Source organism: Aythya marila (assembly GCF_965140915.1).
Source record: "Aythya marila genome assembly, chromosome: 2".
Lineage (NCBI taxonomy): Eukaryota > Metazoa > Chordata > Aves > Anseriformes > Anatidae > Aythya > Aythya marila.
In genome coordinates, this window is record NC_139043.1 from 65,676,200 (window position 1) to 65,697,938 (window position 21,739).

General features: G+C 39.6%; 1 protein-coding gene across 5 annotated transcripts in view; it reads left to right on the forward strand.

Annotated features, from left to right (window-relative positions):
- MYRIP (myosin VIIA and Rab interacting protein) overlaps positions 1 to 21,739 on the forward strand; it is a 221,623-nt gene that overhangs the window by 86,487 nt on the left and 113,397 nt on the right. For all 5 annotated transcript variants that reach the window (XM_082754950.1, XM_082754953.1, XM_082754954.1 and 2 more), the window contains exon 3: positions 15,543 to 15,764. In XM_082754950.1, the coding sequence (XP_082611076.1) occupies positions 15,543 to 15,764 (222 nt within the window). The remainder of the gene's footprint in view (positions 1 to 15,542; positions 15,765 to 21,739) is intronic.

Here is a 21,739-nt window from a genome sequence, read left to right on the forward strand (position 1 = left end):
ATCTGGTCATGCCTTTTCCAAGTTACCAATTGACCGAGGCCTTCTCCGAGGCCTAGAATCACTAAAAACAAAATTAGTAATCGATTTTTCCCTGTCATTATTTTTAAACCTTAGGTTTCCAAATAATTATCGATACAAAAAAATAAGATGTACACTACTACTATAACAACCCCCCCTTGGGAGCACTGCAATTCGCTATAGGTCTGTCCTTTCTCTCAATCACAAGTCACACTCGTTAGTTACCCGTGAAAATAAAAGGTTAGTTTACAATTGTAAGCTCTTATCCTGCTCAGAGTCCACTATGAGATTTCTCTCTTCAATTTCAACTTCCAACAAGTCTTTTGTAGGAACAGCTTCCCAGGTACTAGGGTCAACGGATGCCTTCACTCGAGTATAGTGAGTCTAACCTTTTTCCACAGTTCTTACGGCTGTTTCAGTGGTCAGTAATTGTCCTTCCCATTCAGGCCGGAGTTGACTCTTTCCAGGTCCGAATCAGGACCCAGTTTCCTGGGTGATGGTGGTGAATGGGGAATTCCAAAGGTGGGGTTTGAGCCAACAACCCACAGGTCCTGAGAGATGACAAAGAAGAGGACAACCCCAGAATACAGTTCTTAAGAAAACTCTCTTGTTTTGAATTGTGGTATGTCATCCCTTCTGCCCAGATAGGGCAATCTGAACAGCATCTCATATGGTGAAATTCCTATATCCTTTCTTGGTGCTGTTTAAACCTGTAGGAGTAAGCATTTTACCCAAGGAAGTTGGGTTTCTAACACTAGTTTAGTTAATTGCTTCTTTAATGTCTGATTCATTCGCTCTACCTTCCCAGCAGAGGAAGGGTGCCAGGGGCTGTGAAAATCCCACTCAATCTCTAAGGCCTGCTTTAACCCTTGCAGTAAAGCTTACACCCATCTAGTCACATGGTCAATTAGGACAAACAAGTAACTCAGTAAAGTTTACCTGTATACTTTGGAAAGGTCAAACCCCTGGCTTATGTCCCCCTCTAGATGGGTTACAGAAGACCTTTTTATTTACCTTTTGACATAGGGTACATCCTCTACATATGTGCTTCCCTAAAGTGTATATTCCTACACAGACATACTTTCTTAGCACAATATCACACATTGCTTGCACCTCCCAATGACTCTTTTGATGTAAAACAGTTAATATTTGCCTCATTATCACTTTATTCAGCATTTCTCTCCCATCAGGGAGTATCCGTTTTCCTTCAGACTTCATGGCTCCTGATTCCTTAAAAAAATCTTTCTTTTAAAACTTTTTAGTTCTTTCTTAATTTTCAATAATTCCCTGAACTCTCTCTGGATTTGTTCTTCATTTTCCCTCAGACATTAGATGCCTTAAATACCTGACTTCTCTTTCTCGATATTGTAATTTTTTATTTATTTGTTTTCAATACTCCCAAGCCCTGCTTTCCCAGAAAGTTGAATAGCTTGTTAGTAGCTTTCTTCACAACTCTTTTCTCCTGTCCTGACAATAGAAAATGATCCACATATTTGTAACATTAATACCTCCTTGGGAGGTTGGAATTGCTCCAAAATATTTTTTAAAACTTACCCAAATAGATAGGTGTCCCTGTAAACCCCTGAGGTAAAATTGTCCACCTATATTGTTGCTTCCACCCCCATTTCAGGGTCTTTCCAGTCAGAGGTGAATATACATGTATGTTTGCTCTCAGGGCCAGAGAGCACTCCATTAATAACACTGTTATTCCAGTCTAACAGTTTACTAGTTGAATGCCCAATTTCATCATCAAATCCCTTCCCAACAAATTAGTCCTTGCCTTGGGTACATACAATAATTACCCAGTGATCATTTTATCCCCTAGTCTCAGCTTGGTATCCCCCCCAAAGTGGCACTGTTATCCCAGCCCCTTCTACCCCCATCACTTTTTAGGGTTTCATTAGTTAATTTAATCCCTGATACTTTACAGGTCAGTAATGACCCAGCTGTTCCCCAGTGTATTGGGTTTGTTGGCAAGGTTCGGGGGCTGTGAGTAGGGGGGTGGGAAACTGCAGTGGCAGCCCCCGTGAGAAAAACCCAGAAGCCTCCCCGTGGCAGATAAGGGACAATTTCATCTGGCCCCAAAGGGGCCCACTGCTGCCCAGAGCCAAGCCATGAGCAACACAGTCCGTGCCTCTGTGAGAGCACATCCACGAAAACAAACAAACAAAGAAACAAACAAAAACCTGCTGCTCAACAGCAGTTGGGAGAGCGAGAAACCCCCCCCCCCCCCCCCCCCGCAGACACCAAAGTCAGTGCAGAAGGAGGGGGAGGAGGCGCTCCAGGCGCTGGAGCCGAAGCGCCCCTGCGGCCGCTGGAGAGGCCCCTGGTGGAGCAGGCTGTTCCCCCCCACCGTCCCCCTCCCCGATGCTTGGGAAACTGACCAAACACCACAGCAAATATGCAAATATACCAAAACTTCTAGACTGTTACTTAGATAATGCCTACATCACCTTTCCCTGCTCATTCAACTTCAGACAGCTCTGTTAAATATTACATGCCACACCTTTAACACCTTCAGCAACCCTTTTAACACTTCCTTCATCTTTCTCCAGACTGTACTTTTCTAATACCAGCACCAAAGGCTCAGTCAGGGTCCAACTTAATTCCATACCTTTTCCCTCCAAGATACTGAAACAACATATCAATATAGCATATTTCATCCCATTTTCCTTCTTTCCTCCTTCTTCCACTCCAGATATTCCTATTCGAAGTGGCCAGCCTGGCCACACTTAAAACATCTTATCAAAGCCTGTCTCTGCTAGGACTCGGGCCACAACACAGGCAGCCTTCTTTGCCTGCCATTCCTTCATCTCTCTTCCTCTCCTTTCCATCCTGGCCCTGACTCCCCCTGAAGATTTTCTTCATCTTTCTCCAACCCTCTGCCTCACTACCCGCTGCACTGTCAATACCATTAGTTTCGCTCTCTGCTTTTCCTTCTCATCTCCCCTCCGGACACACACCTCCAGGGTGTCCCGCAGGAGGGTCCCCCAGTGACTGTTCACTACATCCCCCCACCTTCTGAAGCATTTTCTGCATATTTTGCCAGGCTTTAATCACACAATGAACTTTCAAGAGCCCTTGGGATACTGGGTCCTCAGGTCTCATCCCCAAGTACTTTCTCATTCTGACCCCAAGTCTCTCATATGATTTCTGTGTTGCACACTATTATTATTCCAGCCAGGACTGGCAAGTGGGTATTTCTGCCCTGCTGGTATTACCCCTGGTCCTGGAGGATGAGCTCTTTCCCATTCTTGTATAACAGCTCTCCTCCTGATCATTCACATTTCTTTCCCTGTAAACAACATACTTATAGACATAATTCCCTCCCCCAAGAGTATAAATCAGGTTGTAGGAACTGGTCTAATTGTTCAACTAGGCTGTTGGGGTCCTCGAATAAAGACTTCCTCTTCTTCTTAAAAGTCCTAACCTCTCTGCTGGTAAGGAGGAGGGGGTAGTTCACCTAAGAGGATACACAGTTAGTGTTAGTACTGTTAGTATCAGGGAAGGCAAAATTCTCAATATATCTTCTACCTTGTTCTAATTCTTGCCAGAGCCTAGAGTACGATCCTTCTTTAGGGACAGTGTTAATTCCAGTCCCTGTCTCCCTTCCTGGAGTGACTGCTGCTGCCACCAGTTCAATATTAAGATTATAGGGAGCATAACTTGGCTCCTTCTCTGAAAAAGGAATCTTATTGTTTACACATAAATTTAAAGCCTGAATTTTCATCAGACCCATATTTTGGCCAAAATACTGCTGTTTCCTTAATTGTTTTTTTTTTTTTTTTGTCCAGACTGATACACAATTTTTAATCCTTTTTTTTTTTTTTTTTAATTACTTTTCTTTTACAATCCCTCTAATTTTGGGATTATGTTTCCAATTTCTTATCATTCTTCAGGAAGAACTATTAGTAGGCACTCCCCCAGGGATATCCCTGTCCCCTGGAACTCATATTTTCCCATTTTTCCTAACCCTCGCCAGTATGTGCTACAGAAATTTCCCTTCTGCAGTGTACCACACACCAACATACTGAAAGATGGGGGTGTACCGCCAAGCACTTCCCCGTGCCAGCGTTACTGCACACCTGAGTTTACCAGATTCCCTGGTGTACTTCCAAGCACTTCCCCGTGCAAGGATTACCGTACATCAGATTCCCCTGGTGTAGTGCCAGCACTTCCCCGTGCAAGGGCTTACCACACACCAGATCACCCGACCCCCAAGGCAATACTTAATATTTCTTACCTTGGTCTGTGCACAGAGTTACCGGATCGATTCTTAAAAAAAAAACGGAGTGCCTACCTTCTTCCTTTCCCCACCACTTCACGGATCCTGCCTCTTTAACCAGTCTCGGGCCCTCTGTCAGCTTTCCGCAGAACCGCCACCGTCGATGCACAGGACTGCTGAAATCAGCGGGGCATGCCTTCCTGCTGCTGCGGCGGTGGGGCTCCCCAGTAGGTGACTGGATCCCGGACGAGCCCCCAAATTGTGAGAAACACTCCGTAGCCAATAACTTAGGCTCAGGCGAGGATCTCAGTGAAGTAGTAATTTATTCGCGATTGCAATGGCGGGCGCCCCACAAGCAGGAGAGAGTGCATCTACTAGTTCCAAAACATAGTTTATATACCTTTTGATGGCAGGACCCTCCCCTGTTTCCCCACTGAGTGGGTAATCCAGATTCACAATTATCTGATGCTTCACAAACAATGCGTGGCCTTCAGTCGCCGGCCTGTTAAATTTCAAATTTCTTTTGACATTTTTACTGCTTGAAGTGGTAATGTTTCTTCACTTATCTGACTTGACTTGACACCGTGATTTTCACCTAATTGTCCTAAGGAGTCTGATTGTCTGCATTTTACAAGGTCACCTGCTAAACTTTCTTATCACTGTAAGTATATCTCAGTACCACATTCCCTCCTTCTAAACAATGTAACTCTGCAAAAACAACATTTCTATTCCCACATATAGAACATTGCTTTTACATACTAAACGCGAGTATGCCTGTACATACGTACAATCAGAAAAGGTAACAAACAATCCTTTAAGTTATACAATCAGAAAAGGTAACAAACAATCCTTTAAGTTCCATGACTTAACAGTTTCCATTTTCCTGATTACAAACAACAGTCTTCATTTTCCGTAATTCCATGGCTAGTAGTGTGAACAATATGTCTCGCTTTAATTTGTCAAGCAACTCGGTCTTCAGGCCTTATGTATCCCATTCTTCCTGGATCGAAGAAAAGCATATCCATCTCCTTTTCAAGGCCAATGAGGCCTGGGTCAAAAGGCACGTTCAGGTCAACAGAGGGCAGAACAGCAAAAGCCTTTGATGGCTGTAGCAGCAGAGGGGCCCATGGCATAGCAGTCGGATCAGTAAAGGAGCCCGCAACTCCCTCACTATCTGGCAAACCACACATTTCTGACTGTGGTCCCACATGGCTCTTTAAGGCCTCAGAGATTGCTTGCCAGGTGCCGAGCAATCCCACTGCAACCTTGTTGTTTTTAGTTGCAGAGTACCACACCTTGACCTCAATTTGGTCCCATATTTCAGGATCATAAACTGTCTGATTGTTAATAAGGAGAATAAGCTGTATGGTTACCAGGACAGTCTGTTTCTGTTACCAGGACGGGAACAGGCACATTGATTGCCTCATGAAGATAGGTTTGGCCAGACTCAGCAAACTGCTCAGAGAAGCTCGTACACAAAGTCGCTGGAAATAGGTGCACCGGAGCTGGAAAGTAGCTCAAGCTGAGAGAAGCGGACCTGTGCACACAACTGCCTCTGCCTGGTAAGCAGCTGTGCATTATGGGGAATCATACGTCCTTAGGAACGAAGACTGTCCCAGTACAAAGAGCCATGTGGGACCACAATCAGAAATGTCTGGTTTGCCAGATAGTGAGGGAGCTGCAGGCTCGTCCACCGATCCTTCTGCTACGCCATGGGCCCCTCTGCTGCTACAGCCATCAAAGGCTTTTGCTGTTCCACCCCCTGTTGACCTGGACGTGCCTTTTGACCCAGGCCCTATTGGCCTTGAAAAGGAGATGGAAATGTTTCCCTTCAATCCATGAAGAATAGGATACATAAGGCCTGAAGGCCGAGTTGCTTAACAACTTAAAGCAAGACAATTGTCCCCATGACTCGTCCTGGAATTTTCTGCTGTTTGTAATCAAGAAAATGAATGGAAAATTGAGACTGTATATTATCTGAGAAAAATTAATGTAGTCATTTAGGATATGGGAGCACTTCAATCAGGATTACCAACTCCAACTATGCTCCCCCAGTAATGGACATTAATAGTATTAGACTTAAAGGATTGTTTGTTAAACACTTGCCAGAATTTGGAAAACTTTGCCATGTTTATGTTTCAATTGATATGTTACAATTGATACTTTTTCTGATTGTACATATGTATATGCATGCTTGGGTTTAGTATGTAAAAGCAGTGTTCTGTATATTTAGAAAGTTTGATGTTCATGGGTGTGTGTTGGTAGAGCATAGACTCCCCACGCTCCCAGCGCTGTTTACTTGCCTTTTATAAATATTACTAAATTCAGATTGAGTTGTATCTTCATTTATAACAGGTTGAATGAAGATTAGGTCTTTTGGGTAAATACTGCTGTTGCTATAGCAATACCTATGTTTTTTAAAGAACTACCTTAAATGCGTGTTTGAATGGTGAGGTGGGGGTGCTGTAGATATTTTCCTGCTCCTCTGCAGAGATTTGTTTGTTTTGTTGTAAAGGACACACTATTACTTCTATAAGGTGTTAATACTGCTACTGTAAAACACTCTGGGGTAATTTATGTTAAACGTAACTTGTTTTCTGTGAGAACAGATTCTTTTGTCTGCCAAAGTACTGTCTTGTGTACAATAGAGGTATATGGTAAATTTAAACTTGCAAGTCTTGGTCTTTAAAACAAATAAAACCCCACATGGCTGTTGCAGGCAATTCCTATACTCAATAAAATCATTATTTATAGGATTAAATTTACTAAAAAATATATATTTAAATTGCAGATCCTATGTAGAATATCTTGCTTTGAGGCTTTTCTTTCTTTTTCTTCTTTCTTTGTCACCTTACTTAGTATGAGCCTGGTGTGCTTCCTAGGACTGCATAGGAGTTTCACCTAAAGGAAATGCCTGCTGTCTGAATGGCCTAGAGCATTTAGTAACACCTGCTTTCTTCTTGTTGCATAGTACAGCTTCTGTGGCTCTTGCAGGAAGTGGAAAAATACTCTGTGGAGTTTTCTGTGGGTAAAACTGCATGGATTTGCCTGTGTTGCATTATGTGCTTCCCAGTGCTGGCAGAGAAAATGTCTCTTCCGGCTCCCATCCCACTAGGTTTCTGGAGTGGCCAGTGGTGCTCTCGGGAGAAGGCAGCAGTCATGATGGGCAGATTTGATCACCAGCTTCTTGAGGCAGAAGACTCCCACATATGAAGTATTACTCATCTCATCTGCATGTGATGTGGTCTTTGTGTTGTTTTCTAACACCACACACACAGCCCTCTGATGTTATCATTTCTCACACTGTAAAGCCTGCTTCTGTAGCAAGCTCTGCTGCTTATTCTGCTACATAGCCTTGTTTATTCTGCTGCACATTCCTTGGGAAGGGTCAAGGAGAACTCCCTTCATTTTCTGATGCAAAGAGCAGTAAATAATATTAACTCAGCAACAACACTGGTTCTAGCACAAATGTTAGTAGGTCTGTGTTGTTTGAAATCCCACCAGGAAAAAGGAATGAAGACTCACGGTGAATACTCTGAGTTTTTCAGAGATGTATGAATTACTGTCCCACTGTACACTAGCCAGGCTATGAATCAGATTTTGTAAGGTTGAACTGGATTACACTGTGAAAGGAGCACTGGAAGAAGAACTGTTTAATGTAGTAGGGGCCTTTCTGTTCTTAAAGAAAATGGTACAAGTTGATACAGGCTTAAATATGGATGCATATCAAAGGTAGACTCACAGATGCCGTTAGAAATGCAGAGAAGGTATCATGTTTGTGATGGAAAAGTGTGTAAATTTTAATATTTTCATTAATTTTTCTTTGTTCTGTTTACACTGAACAATATTCCAGTCCTAAGAATGCTAGTCTGTATTTATTGTTCAGGTACAACCAAATGGGATACATGAAAGCCATTAACCTCAAATGACTTTCTACTGCAAGTCAGGAGCTGACAGGACAAACATGAAATTTCCTAGTGAGAGAGACAGGCAAGAGGCACAGAGTGACAAATGGCAGGGAGGAGTGTAGATAAATGCTACCACTGTAAAGTATTTGTTTTAATATTTACTTTCTTTTAGTGGTCATGAATACACAATGAAATACTTGAAGAAGGAGGAAGTTGGTCAACATGGTCAGAAATTCAGTTTTTATCCCTTTAAAATTAGATGCACCCAGGAATTAACTCTATTAAACTTTTTTTTTTTTTTCCCCACTCAATTGCAACAAGGAGAAAAAAGTCAGTATTAGATATTTGACAAAATGCACTATCCTGACCTTTGAAATGGTAAATAGAGGCAGTGACTGATGTAGAAATAATGTATTTGAGAGGCTTTTAGACATTTGGTCTGCTTAATATGTAGGTTAACCCTTAATGGATGGTAGAGAAGGGATAGCTGCTAGACTGTGGAGTTTAGCAGGACAAATCAATAACTGCTTCCCAAAAGTAGTTTCTGCTGTTGATTGAGTGCAATTCCATAGACTTCTTGATATTTATGTATATGTTTTGCATTTCTAAAATTCTGCCATAATTACCTAAGATATGCAAGAAACATTGACATTCTAGTTATAGAAAGACACCACGTAGGCAGTGAGAAATACACTTTTAGGGAGAGCAAAATGACATTTATTGAGAGGAAATGAGATAGATGGGAATGTAGTAAATGCTTGTATAAATATGAATCACTATATAAGATGTTGGAACTATAAAAAAGAGTAGGAATTTGAGAAAGGTGGTAAAACTAATACAGTTTTGCTAGGTTGTTGACATTTTTCATGGGGTAGTACAATGTAGTGTTACATGTTTGTAATCTAACAGAAAGGTATCGCAAAATAATAAAATATTAATCAAAGCGTAAAGATTGGTAGTCAGATTGGGGAGAATATTATATACAAAGCAGAAATTACGAAATAGATAGATGAAAACTGGCTGGATGAGTAAGCTCAGATAGTAGTGGTCAGTGCCTAACTGGTTACAAGCATTACTTCTTGGGGACTGATAGTGGGATTAATTTGGTTTAATGCCTCCATTAATGTTCTGGGCTTTGAGATGCAGTCCACTTTCTTTAGGTGCACAGATGACACAGAGTTGGTTGGAAGGGTTGACATACTGGTAGATGGGGCTACTCCAGCTTTTCAAGGTCAATCTCGAGAGAAATGGGTTGCTGGGAACTTCCTGAAAAAGCAATACCAATCTAGCATTTTGCAGTAGAATGGGCTTGGGCCTGACTGTCCAGCGATCAGCTCTGCTGAAGGGAACCTTTTGATTCCTGATGGACAGTGAATTTAAAGCAGTCAGTCCTTGTAGCAGTGGTCAGTGGGTTGAGGCAAGTGATCATTCATTTAGTACTTTTGAGTCTGTATCTGGAGTAGTGTGTACAGCGTTAGGTGTCCCAGTACAAGTAAGGCATTGCCAAACTGGAGCATAAGCCTCACCACTATAACCACAGAGATGGTTAGGAACTGGAGCATATGACATGCACCAAAAGGCTGAGGGAGCTGTGTTTCTTCAATGTTATGAAGACTGAGGGAGAATCTACCGGCAGTCTAAAACTGCCTAATGGGTAATTAAGAGAAGATAAAGCCAAAGGGTAATAGACAACCAAACATAGTACTGCTTCTCTGAATACTCTAGGAATCTGCATACCAGGATTTTTCTAATCCAGAGAAGGTATCTCTGTATATATTAACTCAGGACACATTTTTCTTCTATTATTTTTTTCCAGTTGCTCTTTGGATCTGTGTTAACTTTTAACATTCACACTGCCCAGTGGTAAACATTGGTATGGATATAATATAAACCCAGGATTTAACCTGCAGAAGAAGTGCTTGTCCCAAATACTAATGAATCATTTCACCTCAGAACACCCCACCTGCCAGCAAAGCAGTCTCTTAACTGAGCTAGAAGGGCAGAATAGAAAGAAAAGTGAGAAAAAAGTGTTGAAACAGATTTATTTCCATGTGTTCCATGTGGCAGTATTAGAACAGGAGGACAAAGCAGTCTGTACTCACAGCACTGCTTCTTGGAAAAGATAATTTCAACTTTCACACGGAGATATCTGATGTCATCAGAGCTCCCCAGAATATCTGCTCTGAAATTTCAGACCTGCTTCTCCCTCTCTGCTCCCCTTGCACACAGATTTCAAAGTCTAACAGTTAGATGAAGTACAGTCTGTGCTCCTGTGATATCCAATGTTACAAAAGAAAATGGGGTTAAATACAGTCTCTTGACAATTTACAGGTTTACAGGGTGAGAAAAATTTTTAAAAATACCAGTGTATTTATTTCATTTAACTACACTCTGATATGTCAAGTAATTTCCCATTGATGATAGACACTGATTGACAGCAACAGAAAAGGAAATCTTCCTTAAGAGCCCCTAGTACCGCATCTATAGAATAATAGAGGACAAATCCTTCATGTCCTGAGGTAAGAAAATTATTAACAGATTAGGATAGAGCCTGATACATGAAGCAAGGTATCAGTCCATGGCAAGTGAGCTACATCTGAACTTGGTGCTGATTGACTCTGTTCTCTATGTAGCAAGTTCATTGTCTGATACGTTTTTAAGACAAGGCTAAGTGTCAAGCATGTTGGCATTTTTCTGGTTCTATCAGCAGTGGAATTTGTTCAACTGTGACTAGTATTCAGTTTTCTCAGCTTGTTATTCACCACATTTATTTTATGGTATTTAATAAGAGATACAAAGGTGTTAAAGCAACTCTTTTCCCACTATCAGAACTGTTTGCAAATGTAAAACAAAACAAAACAAAAACAAAAAACAAAGACATTATCACCACAGTTGTGGATTTCTTTCTTTTTAGAAAGAAATTATCATCAGAATCCATGATACTTTTTCGTATAGGTAACCGATTATTTTTCACAATGCTATCCCAGACTGTAGAAGGATAACTTTATTCGTTAAAGGTGAAATATACATCTTTCTTTCAGTGAGAATTTGTTCAGCATCAGTCTAGGCAGGTGTGTATGTTGCTAGGGTAATACAGGATCCATTTAGACTCTACATGCTTGTTGCAAAGCCTTGTTCAAAATAATAATAGTAATGAAGTACTGAAATAGGTTTTTATTTGTGTACCTCACTTAGCCTTACCTATTTATAAAAATAAGTTATCCTAAACTCCTAATACATCGTTATCTGATCAGACTGCTGATGGTAGTTGCATGCTACTCGGTTCACTTTACATGTGTCTAATTCTGATGCTATTTTCTTGGTGGTGTTCGTACTGACGGTGGCCACATGGTGAGTGCTTCAGATGTAGTGGCTTTCATAGCAGGCTTGCTGTCAGTCAATATTAAAAATTGTTATTGATTTTAGGCAGAACATTGCTACATCAGTTCTGGATGCTTTTTAAAAATCTTATCTGTACGGCCCAATTCCCTCATCTCCCTATGTGTGCATGGATGCTGTTTCTACTTTTTCTAGTGTGCACATCACCCCTGCTATATCCATTCCTGCTTTATAACCATTTAAATAAGAGAAAAGTCAACACTGTTCCTTTTCAGTTTGAATGCACAGTAGTCACTGAATCTTTAACATTGATTTTTGAAGGCAACACTGTCATTGTAGGCCTTTTGAAATAAGTGGCAAAGGCAAGGTTTGGACAACAATTTAAAACAATTTAATGGGACAATATCATCAGTTAATACATAGGCAGCACCATCTAGCTCTTAGTTTTGAAAAGAGAGGCCAAGAAAAACTACAAAGGAAGATCTGAGGCTATTTTTGTAGAAATGAGTAACTCAAGGGAAAAAAAAAAAAGAACCTGAAAAATGCTCGTGAGATAGTACATAGAATACAACTACAGCTGCAGTAATTGGACTGTGAAATATTTGTCTTAATTTTTGATACAAGAAGTAGTTTACTCATAACAGTTTATGAGTCTCTTACTACTTGAATGCTGAGGTGTTTCCCCCAGCCTGCCAAAGCTTTGTGCTTTTCTGGTTTTGAGGGATTTTTAATGTTACTTTTTTTTCTTCTTCTTTTTTTCCTCTGATAGACTCCCTGCTGTCTAATTCTCCCTGAAACTCAGCTACTGCTGGTGGATCTATATCCCTGTGCAGATTGAAGGTGTTCTTCAAAGGGTCCCCAACTGCAAGCAGTATGTTTGCACATGTACTAACATGTTTTTGATGTTGTTGGTTTTTTTTTGTTTTGTTTTGTTTTTAACAGCACTAATAATGTGTAGAATACTAATAGACATACTGAGTGTTAAATATACCACAAGGTACAATTGTGACTCATGTTGATAGGAGCCTAGAAAAAAGACACTTTCTAAGATTATGGTGTAACTTGGCATTTGCTCCAAAGGTACCCAGTACAATCCTGTGCTCCACTTTTTGAAAGAGAGGCAAATAGAGTTTCCTCAGGGACTATTTAGCAAAGATGTAAGGAGAAACGAAATGTCTGTAGCAATGGTGTAGCACTGCCTCTAACAAGGGATTTGTGTTAGATGCCCATCCTGATGGAGAAGAATAAACTACCTGAGAAGGAGGCAGCTAAAATAAATTAGTGCTGAATCCATAGAGGGAGGCATATGCCCGCTGGAAGAATTTGGTTCTTACTGTATATAGCAGGGGGAAAAATATATGACCCTGGCAGTATATAGCTTTACCTGTGTGTGCACAATACACTTCATGGTATAGAGACTATGGAACTGATGAAATGCTGAGGAGTTCTCCTTGGCATCTCAGTCTATTTAACTCCAGAGCAGATGTTGGTGAGTGGTGAGGGGCTATAAAACTTACAGTTAGTGTTTTCCCTAAATTTAGTGGCATTGCACTCACCTGGTTGTGCACTTCTAGGCAGGAAAAAAAAAAAAAAAAAAAAAAAAAGTGAGAAAGCAAAAGCAGAGGTGGGGACCCCCTTTCAGTAATAACAATCTGGGACCTTGAACATCAAGTTCAAAAGGTGTGAATGGAAGAAAAGTTTCAGCAATCAGCCTGTGACTTCTCATGGTAGCCAAGGAGTAAGGGACCGTCAGGTTCTGCACAGATTAAAGGAGCATCTGATACACAGCTGGCAGGTCTACAATTATATTTGTCCATCACCTGAGGAAGTTACATGGAGTATGGCAACCTTACCAGCTGGACTTGGCCTTTTGTAGTGTGCCAGTTTGAAATATAGGCTGGTGTGAGGTGAGTGTCAGCTGGCTGCATCCCATCAGCTGAAGATGCTCCCCCAGAGAGGAGCAGAGGAACAGGTTTGGGGGAAACTGGCAGCAAAATTGTGCCAGGACTCTGTCCTGGAGCTTAACATCCCACATTGTAGTTGATACGTTTCATCTTTTTTAAAGGACTGCTACCAGGTTTCTGCTGGTAATTTTTTCCCTTGTTATACGGAAAGCAGATGGGTTTTTGTAGTTTTATATTTTAATAAAGCTGACTGGGGCCTTCAGCATTGCTGTTTCATGAACTCCTTCCAGAGCAGCTCCCAATGTAGAGGCCTGGAGTTGAATCATCCTAGACTTTTTTTTGTTTTGTTTTGTTTTAACCTGTTTCTCAATCATGTCCTAGTCTTCCCTCTACCTTGTTTTAAACTTCGCAATATGTATGGCGAGTTGCCAATGTGCATTGCTCTTAACTTTGCATTTAGCAGTTACAGCTCCACCTGCCCCCAACCCTTGAGTGTGTAATCACAGCATTACCTCTCGAGGAGAAGCAAGAAAAGTTTTACAGCTTTTTAGAAGGTTTTACAATCTGAACAGAAGTCATAAAGATTATTTACTTGAAACTCTGAAGAATATTTATTCAAGTTCAAGCAGGTGGGCCAAACCTTTATACTGGGGACAAACAACAGAAAAATACATCATTCTAAAGTTTTAAATTTATAATACCAGTATCTGGAATATGGTTAAATATGGCATACATGCAAGTTCAGAAATTACATGCTTTAGATCACTACTGTAATAGCCTTTTAGACTTGAGGTTTAGAATTGACTTGTCAGATTTTAATAAACAGGCTGTTTTTATTTCAAATTGTTCATCTGAGACAGAAATGGCAAATTAGAAGATGTGTAGCCTAGTAAAGTGAGTCTTTTTAACATTCCAGGATTGGCTCATAGCAATGCTTATAGGTTATCTTGGTTGAGTTTCTGAATAAGTATGCAACAAGAATATTCTTTTTTTTTTTCTTTTTTTTCCTGCACCAAGATATTTAAGCATAAATTTAAATGCAAGTCACCGTGTCACGACTGTCTTCCTGCAGCTTAATCCACCTCTTATGGTACCTCTAGATTTTGTTGTTTTTTTTTTTTTTTATACTTTTCTGTTACTCTAGTCTTATAAGTGGTTCTAATCAGTGCTTAGAAATAATAAGTTAGCTACTACTAACTCAGAAAAACAGAAGAAAATGGATATATTTATAGTTACACTGTTGTTCTAGGCTTTTGCTAACATGTTTTTCATGAATGCTGTTTTCTTTTAATGCAGATACTAGTTGTAAATGCCAGAAACTATCCACTCACACAACTGTTCATTCTGACTTCTTCACTTTTTCATTACTCATATCATGTAATATATTGCTTAATTTGGAAAATATCAAAAGCGCTATAAAATGGGAGATAGCAAATTAATAAATACCATACATAAAATTGTTTTTTTTTTTCTTTTTTTTCTCTTTCTCTCTCTCTCTTTTTTTTTTTTTTTAAATAAATGAACTCTTTTGCTGAAATACAGAAAACTCTAGAGGTCTGCAATAGAGGTCTGCAAACCTTGTCACAGGCAGTTGGCAGTTGGCTCAGTATTGGTCCTGGTTTAGTTTTTTGTTTGTTTGTTTGTTTAAACTCTGGAAAGAAATGTTCTATTAGCTTCCTTGACTGAGCTCTTATGCATAATATGACTCCATGAATTAGAACTCAGAAAACGTAGCACTTTTGTTTTCAAAACTATTGAACAGAGGTTTTTTTTTTTATTACTGTACACCAAGTCTTTTGACTTTCATAGCCTGGTTTTTGATTTGCGAAGTGCTCTGAAAGCGAATTGTGAGATGTCACAAGGGAGTGACAGCTGGAGTAGGTAAAGAAGTAGTCTGGTGTTGCAGAGTGTTACTGGAGCTGTGTGAACCGAAATTGTTTGCTCTGACTCACAGCAGAGTTTACATGGACCAGTCACATGTGACTCCAGAGAATATAGGAGCTTTAGCTTCCCAATTCTGGATTTAGAATGTGCATTTCTGACATTTGTTTTACACCTGCAGAAGTTATTTAAATAGTATCACGTGAGCATATTGAAAGAGGAAAAAGGCAAAGAGATTTATATTTGTTCTTTTGTTTTTTGTTCCAGTGAAATGAAGCAGAAGTTGGATGAAGAGGGTAACAAATGCAACATCCTTTCCAAGCAGCAGAAGTTCAATGAGCACTGCTGTATTCGCTGCTGTTCCCCTTTCACCTTTCTTATCAACAGCAAGCGACAGTGCCAAGATTGCAAGTACAACATCTGCAAGAGCTGCAGCTCTTACCAGAAGAAGGAGAAGGCTTGGATTTGCAGTGTCTGCCAGCAAACAAGGTAGGGACCTATTGTTCAACAGCCTGTATAAAGCAGCTGTGGCCTGACCTATGCTTTTTGTCGGTAGGGGACACAAAGTATCTGTTCATGATGAGGTTGATTTGTTCCTGAGACGTGATGTACCTGTTTTTCTAGGGATTAATTTGTTCTAAGAATGTTTGGTTACCTGTTGCATTTCCCAGGTTTGTTTAGTTGATCTGATGAATCAGCAAGCACTAATTGGACTTAGCTTGTACATGTCTGTGATCTTGAATGTGAATGTCTAGGTAACTAACCTAACCTGAGTGTAGTTAGTAATTTTCCAGCAAATCCCGTTGATGGGTGGGGCATGGAAAGAAGAATATTGGTGACTAGACCATCCATCTGTGAATGTGTTTTGGAGTGCTTTTCCAAATGCTGGAATTCTTTGGGCTTACTTTTGCAAATAACTGTACAAAACAGCAGTGCAACCTGTTATAATTCTTAACATTTGTTAAGAATATGCTGTCAGGCCTCTGTTTACAGATGGTATCAGTGGTTTACTTGTTTCACTCTTTTGAGGATAATATAGCCAACACTTTTAAAGACAGCACCAGAAAACCAAAGCTACTCTAAGCAAACATAACAGTGGGAAAGGGAACACTCCTTGGAGGATGACTCTGATAGTCTTTCTTATCCGCATTGTAGGCCAGGTACCAAAAGCAGCTTCAGCTGCAGTATCATAGTATCATCTCTGACTTCTTTACTTGGATGAGAAGCATAGATGAATTTGATCAATTCCTCATAGTTTAATTTTGAACATTGGTAAGTAAAACAGCTGAGCAAATATGACTGAGATGGCTGGAGCATCAAGGCAAGAGCTGTGTCCTTTTCCAATGTTGTACAATATTTCTGTGCTTACCAGCCACTCCTTCCTGCTTGCTTCTGATCAACACCCACTTGAATCTTAAGTTTTCACATCATATCTGTGAATGAAGTGTGTGCCCTTTTGCATAGGGCTTAAGATCATAGGGATCCCAGGTGAATGACTCTGTTTCCAAATGCCAGCCTTTGAGCTGAAAGGAGAATGTATTCCCCAGGAGCATCTGATCCTCCTCTGACATTTCCGTAGGGAAACCTACTCCAAGCAACCCCTGCCGAGGCAAGAGAAGAATGGCAGGAGTCTCTTTTCCAGCAGCACAGAGCGCTGCAGAGACAGTGTTCAATTCTGCTTTATTTATTTAACCATTTCATGACACCTCTTTCCTCCACTTCTCTCAATTGTAAAGTGTTTACAAACATTTTCCTCATTTATGAAACATGGGACTCAGTTTGAGTTATTTTTCAGTAAATAAATTAACTAACACTGATGCTAATAATTTTATGCCCTGGTTTACTGGACCATGTGACTTACACGTACCTGCAGGGGAAGCTGGGGCGAGAATTCCCTGGAAGCTGCTGAGGTGGTTTGGCTTGTTTTTTTTGTGTGTTTGGTTTATGTGAGGGGGTATTGTTTTGAACTACCACTCAGTATTTCTCCCAGGGAAAAACTTGGGGGGAAATGCCACACTTTGTTGTCAGTTCCAGTCCCTTTCTCAGTGACACAGAAGGAGGGAGCATGGACTATGCCCTCCTATTCCTCCAGATGTCCTCTTTTTCTTATGTCTTTTATTTTTTCCTATAATAAGATAACACTAGTAGTAAACATAGCTCTTTGTTTAGCTGCTACTTCTCTGAATGTCTTACTACACTATTAGATACTGAGCTAGAAACATCTCAGAGGACTGTGCTTTCAGGTTGTTCACTCTCCCCCCTCCTCCCCCCCCCCATATTTCTTTAATTATGTAAGAATTAATCTCGTAATTCTCTGCTATGTAGAAAGGGCTTAGTTGAACTGGGAAAGTATGAACACTTTCAGTTCAGATTTTCCTTAATGACCTGCTTGTGCTCTTCTCTTCCACTCTAGAGCAGTGCTGGAATACCCTGAGTTTCACCTCTAGCTTTTATTTGGAATATGTCATACAATTCTCTTATGTTGGAAGCAGTTTCTTACTGTACAAAAGGCTATAAATCATTCCTAGAAGTAATTGTTTTTTTAAAGATGGTTAACCTCATACATTAGAGCTTGAAACTCTAATTAGGTGAATTGAAAGCTGCTTTGTGTCTATATATACATGCAAAAAAAAATCTTTAAAATTCCTTTATGATTTGGGAGCCAGGACCAAAGACTTGGGGATGTTTTTTGTTAGTTTTGTTTTATTTTGGAGAGTAATGCATTGCCTAAGAGTCACTTGGGTTTGAATTTAAAACACTTCTGAGAGCTGTGTCCTTACCTTTAGATCATCATTTTCTCTATAAGCTTCCTCTAAAAGAGTCGCATCAACTTCTGCAGGCTGTAAATACTTTACTGGTAGATTTCTACACAGGGGTGGTCTTGACACTGAAGAAAATCTGGTATGTTTAGTTAATCTCTCAAGGCATGACCCTACTGGAGCTACATGTTCGGTGGAAATTGGTATTCATCTTCCAAAATGGAGATCTACATTAAACATTTAGCAGAGAGCAAATAATGCAGGTCAGGATTTGAAACATAAAACATTTGTAGAAAATGGGGCCAGTCTTCGCTTCTTCTAAAGGCAGTAAGCTCATCTGTAAGCCAATGGGGGGTGAAAAAAAAAAAAAAAAAAAAAAGTGTTTGTACTCTTTAAAGCGTATCTCTTCTTTTGATGCATCTTTTAGGTATTACAAAATTCGTCTCGGCATAGAATCTGAATACTTGGAAACGGCTTTCTAGCAATGTTGCTGTGAGGAACTGCAGAACCTTTCTTCATTTTCCCAGTTTTTCAGTTCTGCAACACTTTCTGCTAATACATTCTGGTTTAGATTTATCTCTGAAGGCCTTTATTAACATTCTAGTGTTTTGTTTTTTGTTTGTTTATTTGTTTTGCTCATGTGTATCTTTCTAATTTCTAAGTATGTTATGATAAAATTGTATACTATCGGTGTCAAGTTTTCAATTTGTGTGTAGTGCATTTCTGGTTCTTCAGAAGCTTTGTACAATGTCTTCTAGTTAGACACACATACAATGATGTGTTTGGGCAGCAGTCTGTACATACATGTATTATTAAGTGTTTGTGGCTAAGTAGATTCCAGACACAGTTGCTCTGCCCTCTGGATTAATACTTGGTGCCAGACAGTGGGGTTCTTTGCTCATTTATCAGTAATAGGACATTATTTCCATTTGTGTAGTTTCTATACTCATGGAGATTTATCCTGTTAACTATGAACAGCTAACCAATTATGTGTGGGTGCACTTAGAGCATTATAAATGCTGTGGTTTGCACAAGTTTTCTTTTCCTGGTGATAAAATTGGAAATTCTCCAGATTAGTAGCCACTGGGTCTGAGTGGCAATAATAAATGTGTCTTTTCCGTAGCTAGTGTGCTTTGCTATTAGGAACAGTATCTTAAAAGGTTCTTCTGTTACCAAAGAAGTTAACATGAAAATTTAATTTGTCATTTTTTAAAAGCTCAACGACACCGATAAGTAAATCCCTTATATGCTGTTATTCTTCAGACACACCTCTCACTTGAAATAGATACTCAAGCACATACCACTTATTATCTTCAATATGAATCTGTGAGACTAAGAAATTATGCATTTTGTAAGGCAGTAATTTATCCTGCTTCTGTGACCTAGGTGTAAAGAAAGGTGGAAAATGCAATTGCCATGTCTTTCTGCCAAAGACAAGGAGTGGTTACTAAACTTGTATGCAAAATTAAGTATATGGCTTTTTGTACTTTTTTTGTAGTAGCATATCTTTTCTGCAGTCAGGTGTTTCTAAGGTCTTTCTCCAGATACTGGGACAAGTGTATGGCTATTGGAGTTAATTATGTCTCTTGCATCTTCCACCCTATCTGCTTTCAAAATATGACCCTACAGTTGTTGTAGATGGTGAAATAAGTGGTTATGCCTGTCAAAAGTACCTGTATTGTAAACACGTTTCCTACTTTTTCCTGTTGCACGTAACATCTGCATCTTGTGCTACAGCTATTCAGGCAAACATCATTTTAGCTTAGCAATTAGTAGGCAACCCTTGTGTTTATTTTGGATCCACAAATAAAATAATTTTAATGTAGGGGGAAAACAATCTGTGACCTAAAGCTGTTCTTGAGTTTGCATCTGCCTTTATTTCAGGTCGTTGTATCTTTTTTTGCAGAAACTGCTTTAGAGATGAAGATCGGATATTGACAGAGTGCCTAAATAAAAGTTTTCTAAAAACAAGATACTTTTAAATCCGCTGTTTGATCATAGCAAAAGAAAGCTTCCTGTTCATTTCCATTTTACAGTGTGCTTAAGAACTTCCTTGATGAAATGCTTTCATCAGAAAACTTGTTAGTGAAAAATGGAAGTTCTTCACAGATGGCACACTTGTTTATCTGGAAAATTATGAGGTCCAACATGGAAATTTTACAAACAAACAGTCCCCTGAAACATGGGAGCTGAGATTAAAAGCTTTTCTCAGAATCAGGTGGATCAGTTAGTTTCCCAGTATTTAATAGTTTATTTTAAAATATGTCTTTTATTCTCCCCATAGTCCCCCAAAATATTTTAAACTGGTAACTTTCAGGGAATTAATGTGATATGGTTTTATGGTTTGACTTTTGTCTCTGGATTGTTGAATGCCAACAGCAAACTGCTGGCACATTTCTGGAGCTGTTTTAATTGTCCTGTTGTCTAGGGGATGTTCTGTGACCAAGAGATCTTGCTTATTTTGGGGAGGTAAACTTTGTAAGGTAATGAGATGGCCTTTGCTGCTCTGGTTGTAGTAGTGATTGCCCTTATCAATTTGATTTCAAATTTACTATGCAGCAAAGCTTGTTGGAATTTAGTGAGTGATGTCCTTTGGCAACAGCTACAAGCCAGATGTCCTCACTGATTCTTTTAGGTCTCATCTCTGCTTTTGCCCATTGATGTGCAGACTAACAGATACTTTCCAGGCCTCAGCTTGAGAGACACTTCCTTCTCTTTTCATTAGGCTTCCAGGAGATAATTAGCAGTGAATGAAAGAGTTAGTTCATTTAGTAAAGAAATATTCTGTTCCATCGTCTGCTGTAGTCTGAGGTTATACAGGTTAACAGGATAATGAAGACAGCATAGTTCACGCTGCCTTCAATTTGCTGATGACAAAATTGCTTTGTATTTGGTGTTTTGTTGTTGTTGTTGTTTTGTTTGTTTGTCTTAAACTCCATGAACTTTGTCAAAATGCCTGTTTGTGTTTTGCCTCTAGGATCAGAGGGCTTTTGGAAGTAATGGAATTTGAGGTTAATAATTTAGAATTTGTTGGCATTACCTTTGCTCCATGAACTAGTTTCTCAGAGTATAGAAACTAGACCTCTCACATGGAAAAGATACTTAACAAATGAGTTTGTTTCTCCTAAACATAGTGTGTGGCAATACATTTTCTTGTTTCTCATCAATAAAATTATTATTAGAGATTGAAAATTCTCAGGAAACACCAGGTTTCCAAACAGTCTTACGAAGATTTTGAGTAGTGAAGGCTGTTTTTCAGACCTGCAAAAGCATAGATCTCTTGTGTCTGTCCTGTGTAGTACATTTAAGTGCCATATTTTCCACTTTTGATGTTTTTTACTTGTTAACAAAAAGTGAAAAGTGAAAGGAGATTGATAGGATAAGTATGAGGAGGAGGTTGAGGGGAATAGTACAATTATAGTTTGAAAAATTAGTCATGTGATGTGTTGTCGTAATTCCCAACTTGCAATTAAACAGCACAAATCTCCATAAAAGATCAGTAACTCTGGAGAGCAATGTTCAGGATCCTGAACAACACTTCCAGTATATAATTTGCAAATTGTTTGACAGATACCTGCCTCACATGTGCTGTACACTAACATACTCCAATACTTACTATAAATACTTCCAGCAAAACCAGAACTCCAGTTGCATAGCTAGCTGGCTGTGATGATGCAATATGCTAGCTTCATGAATAGCTTAAAA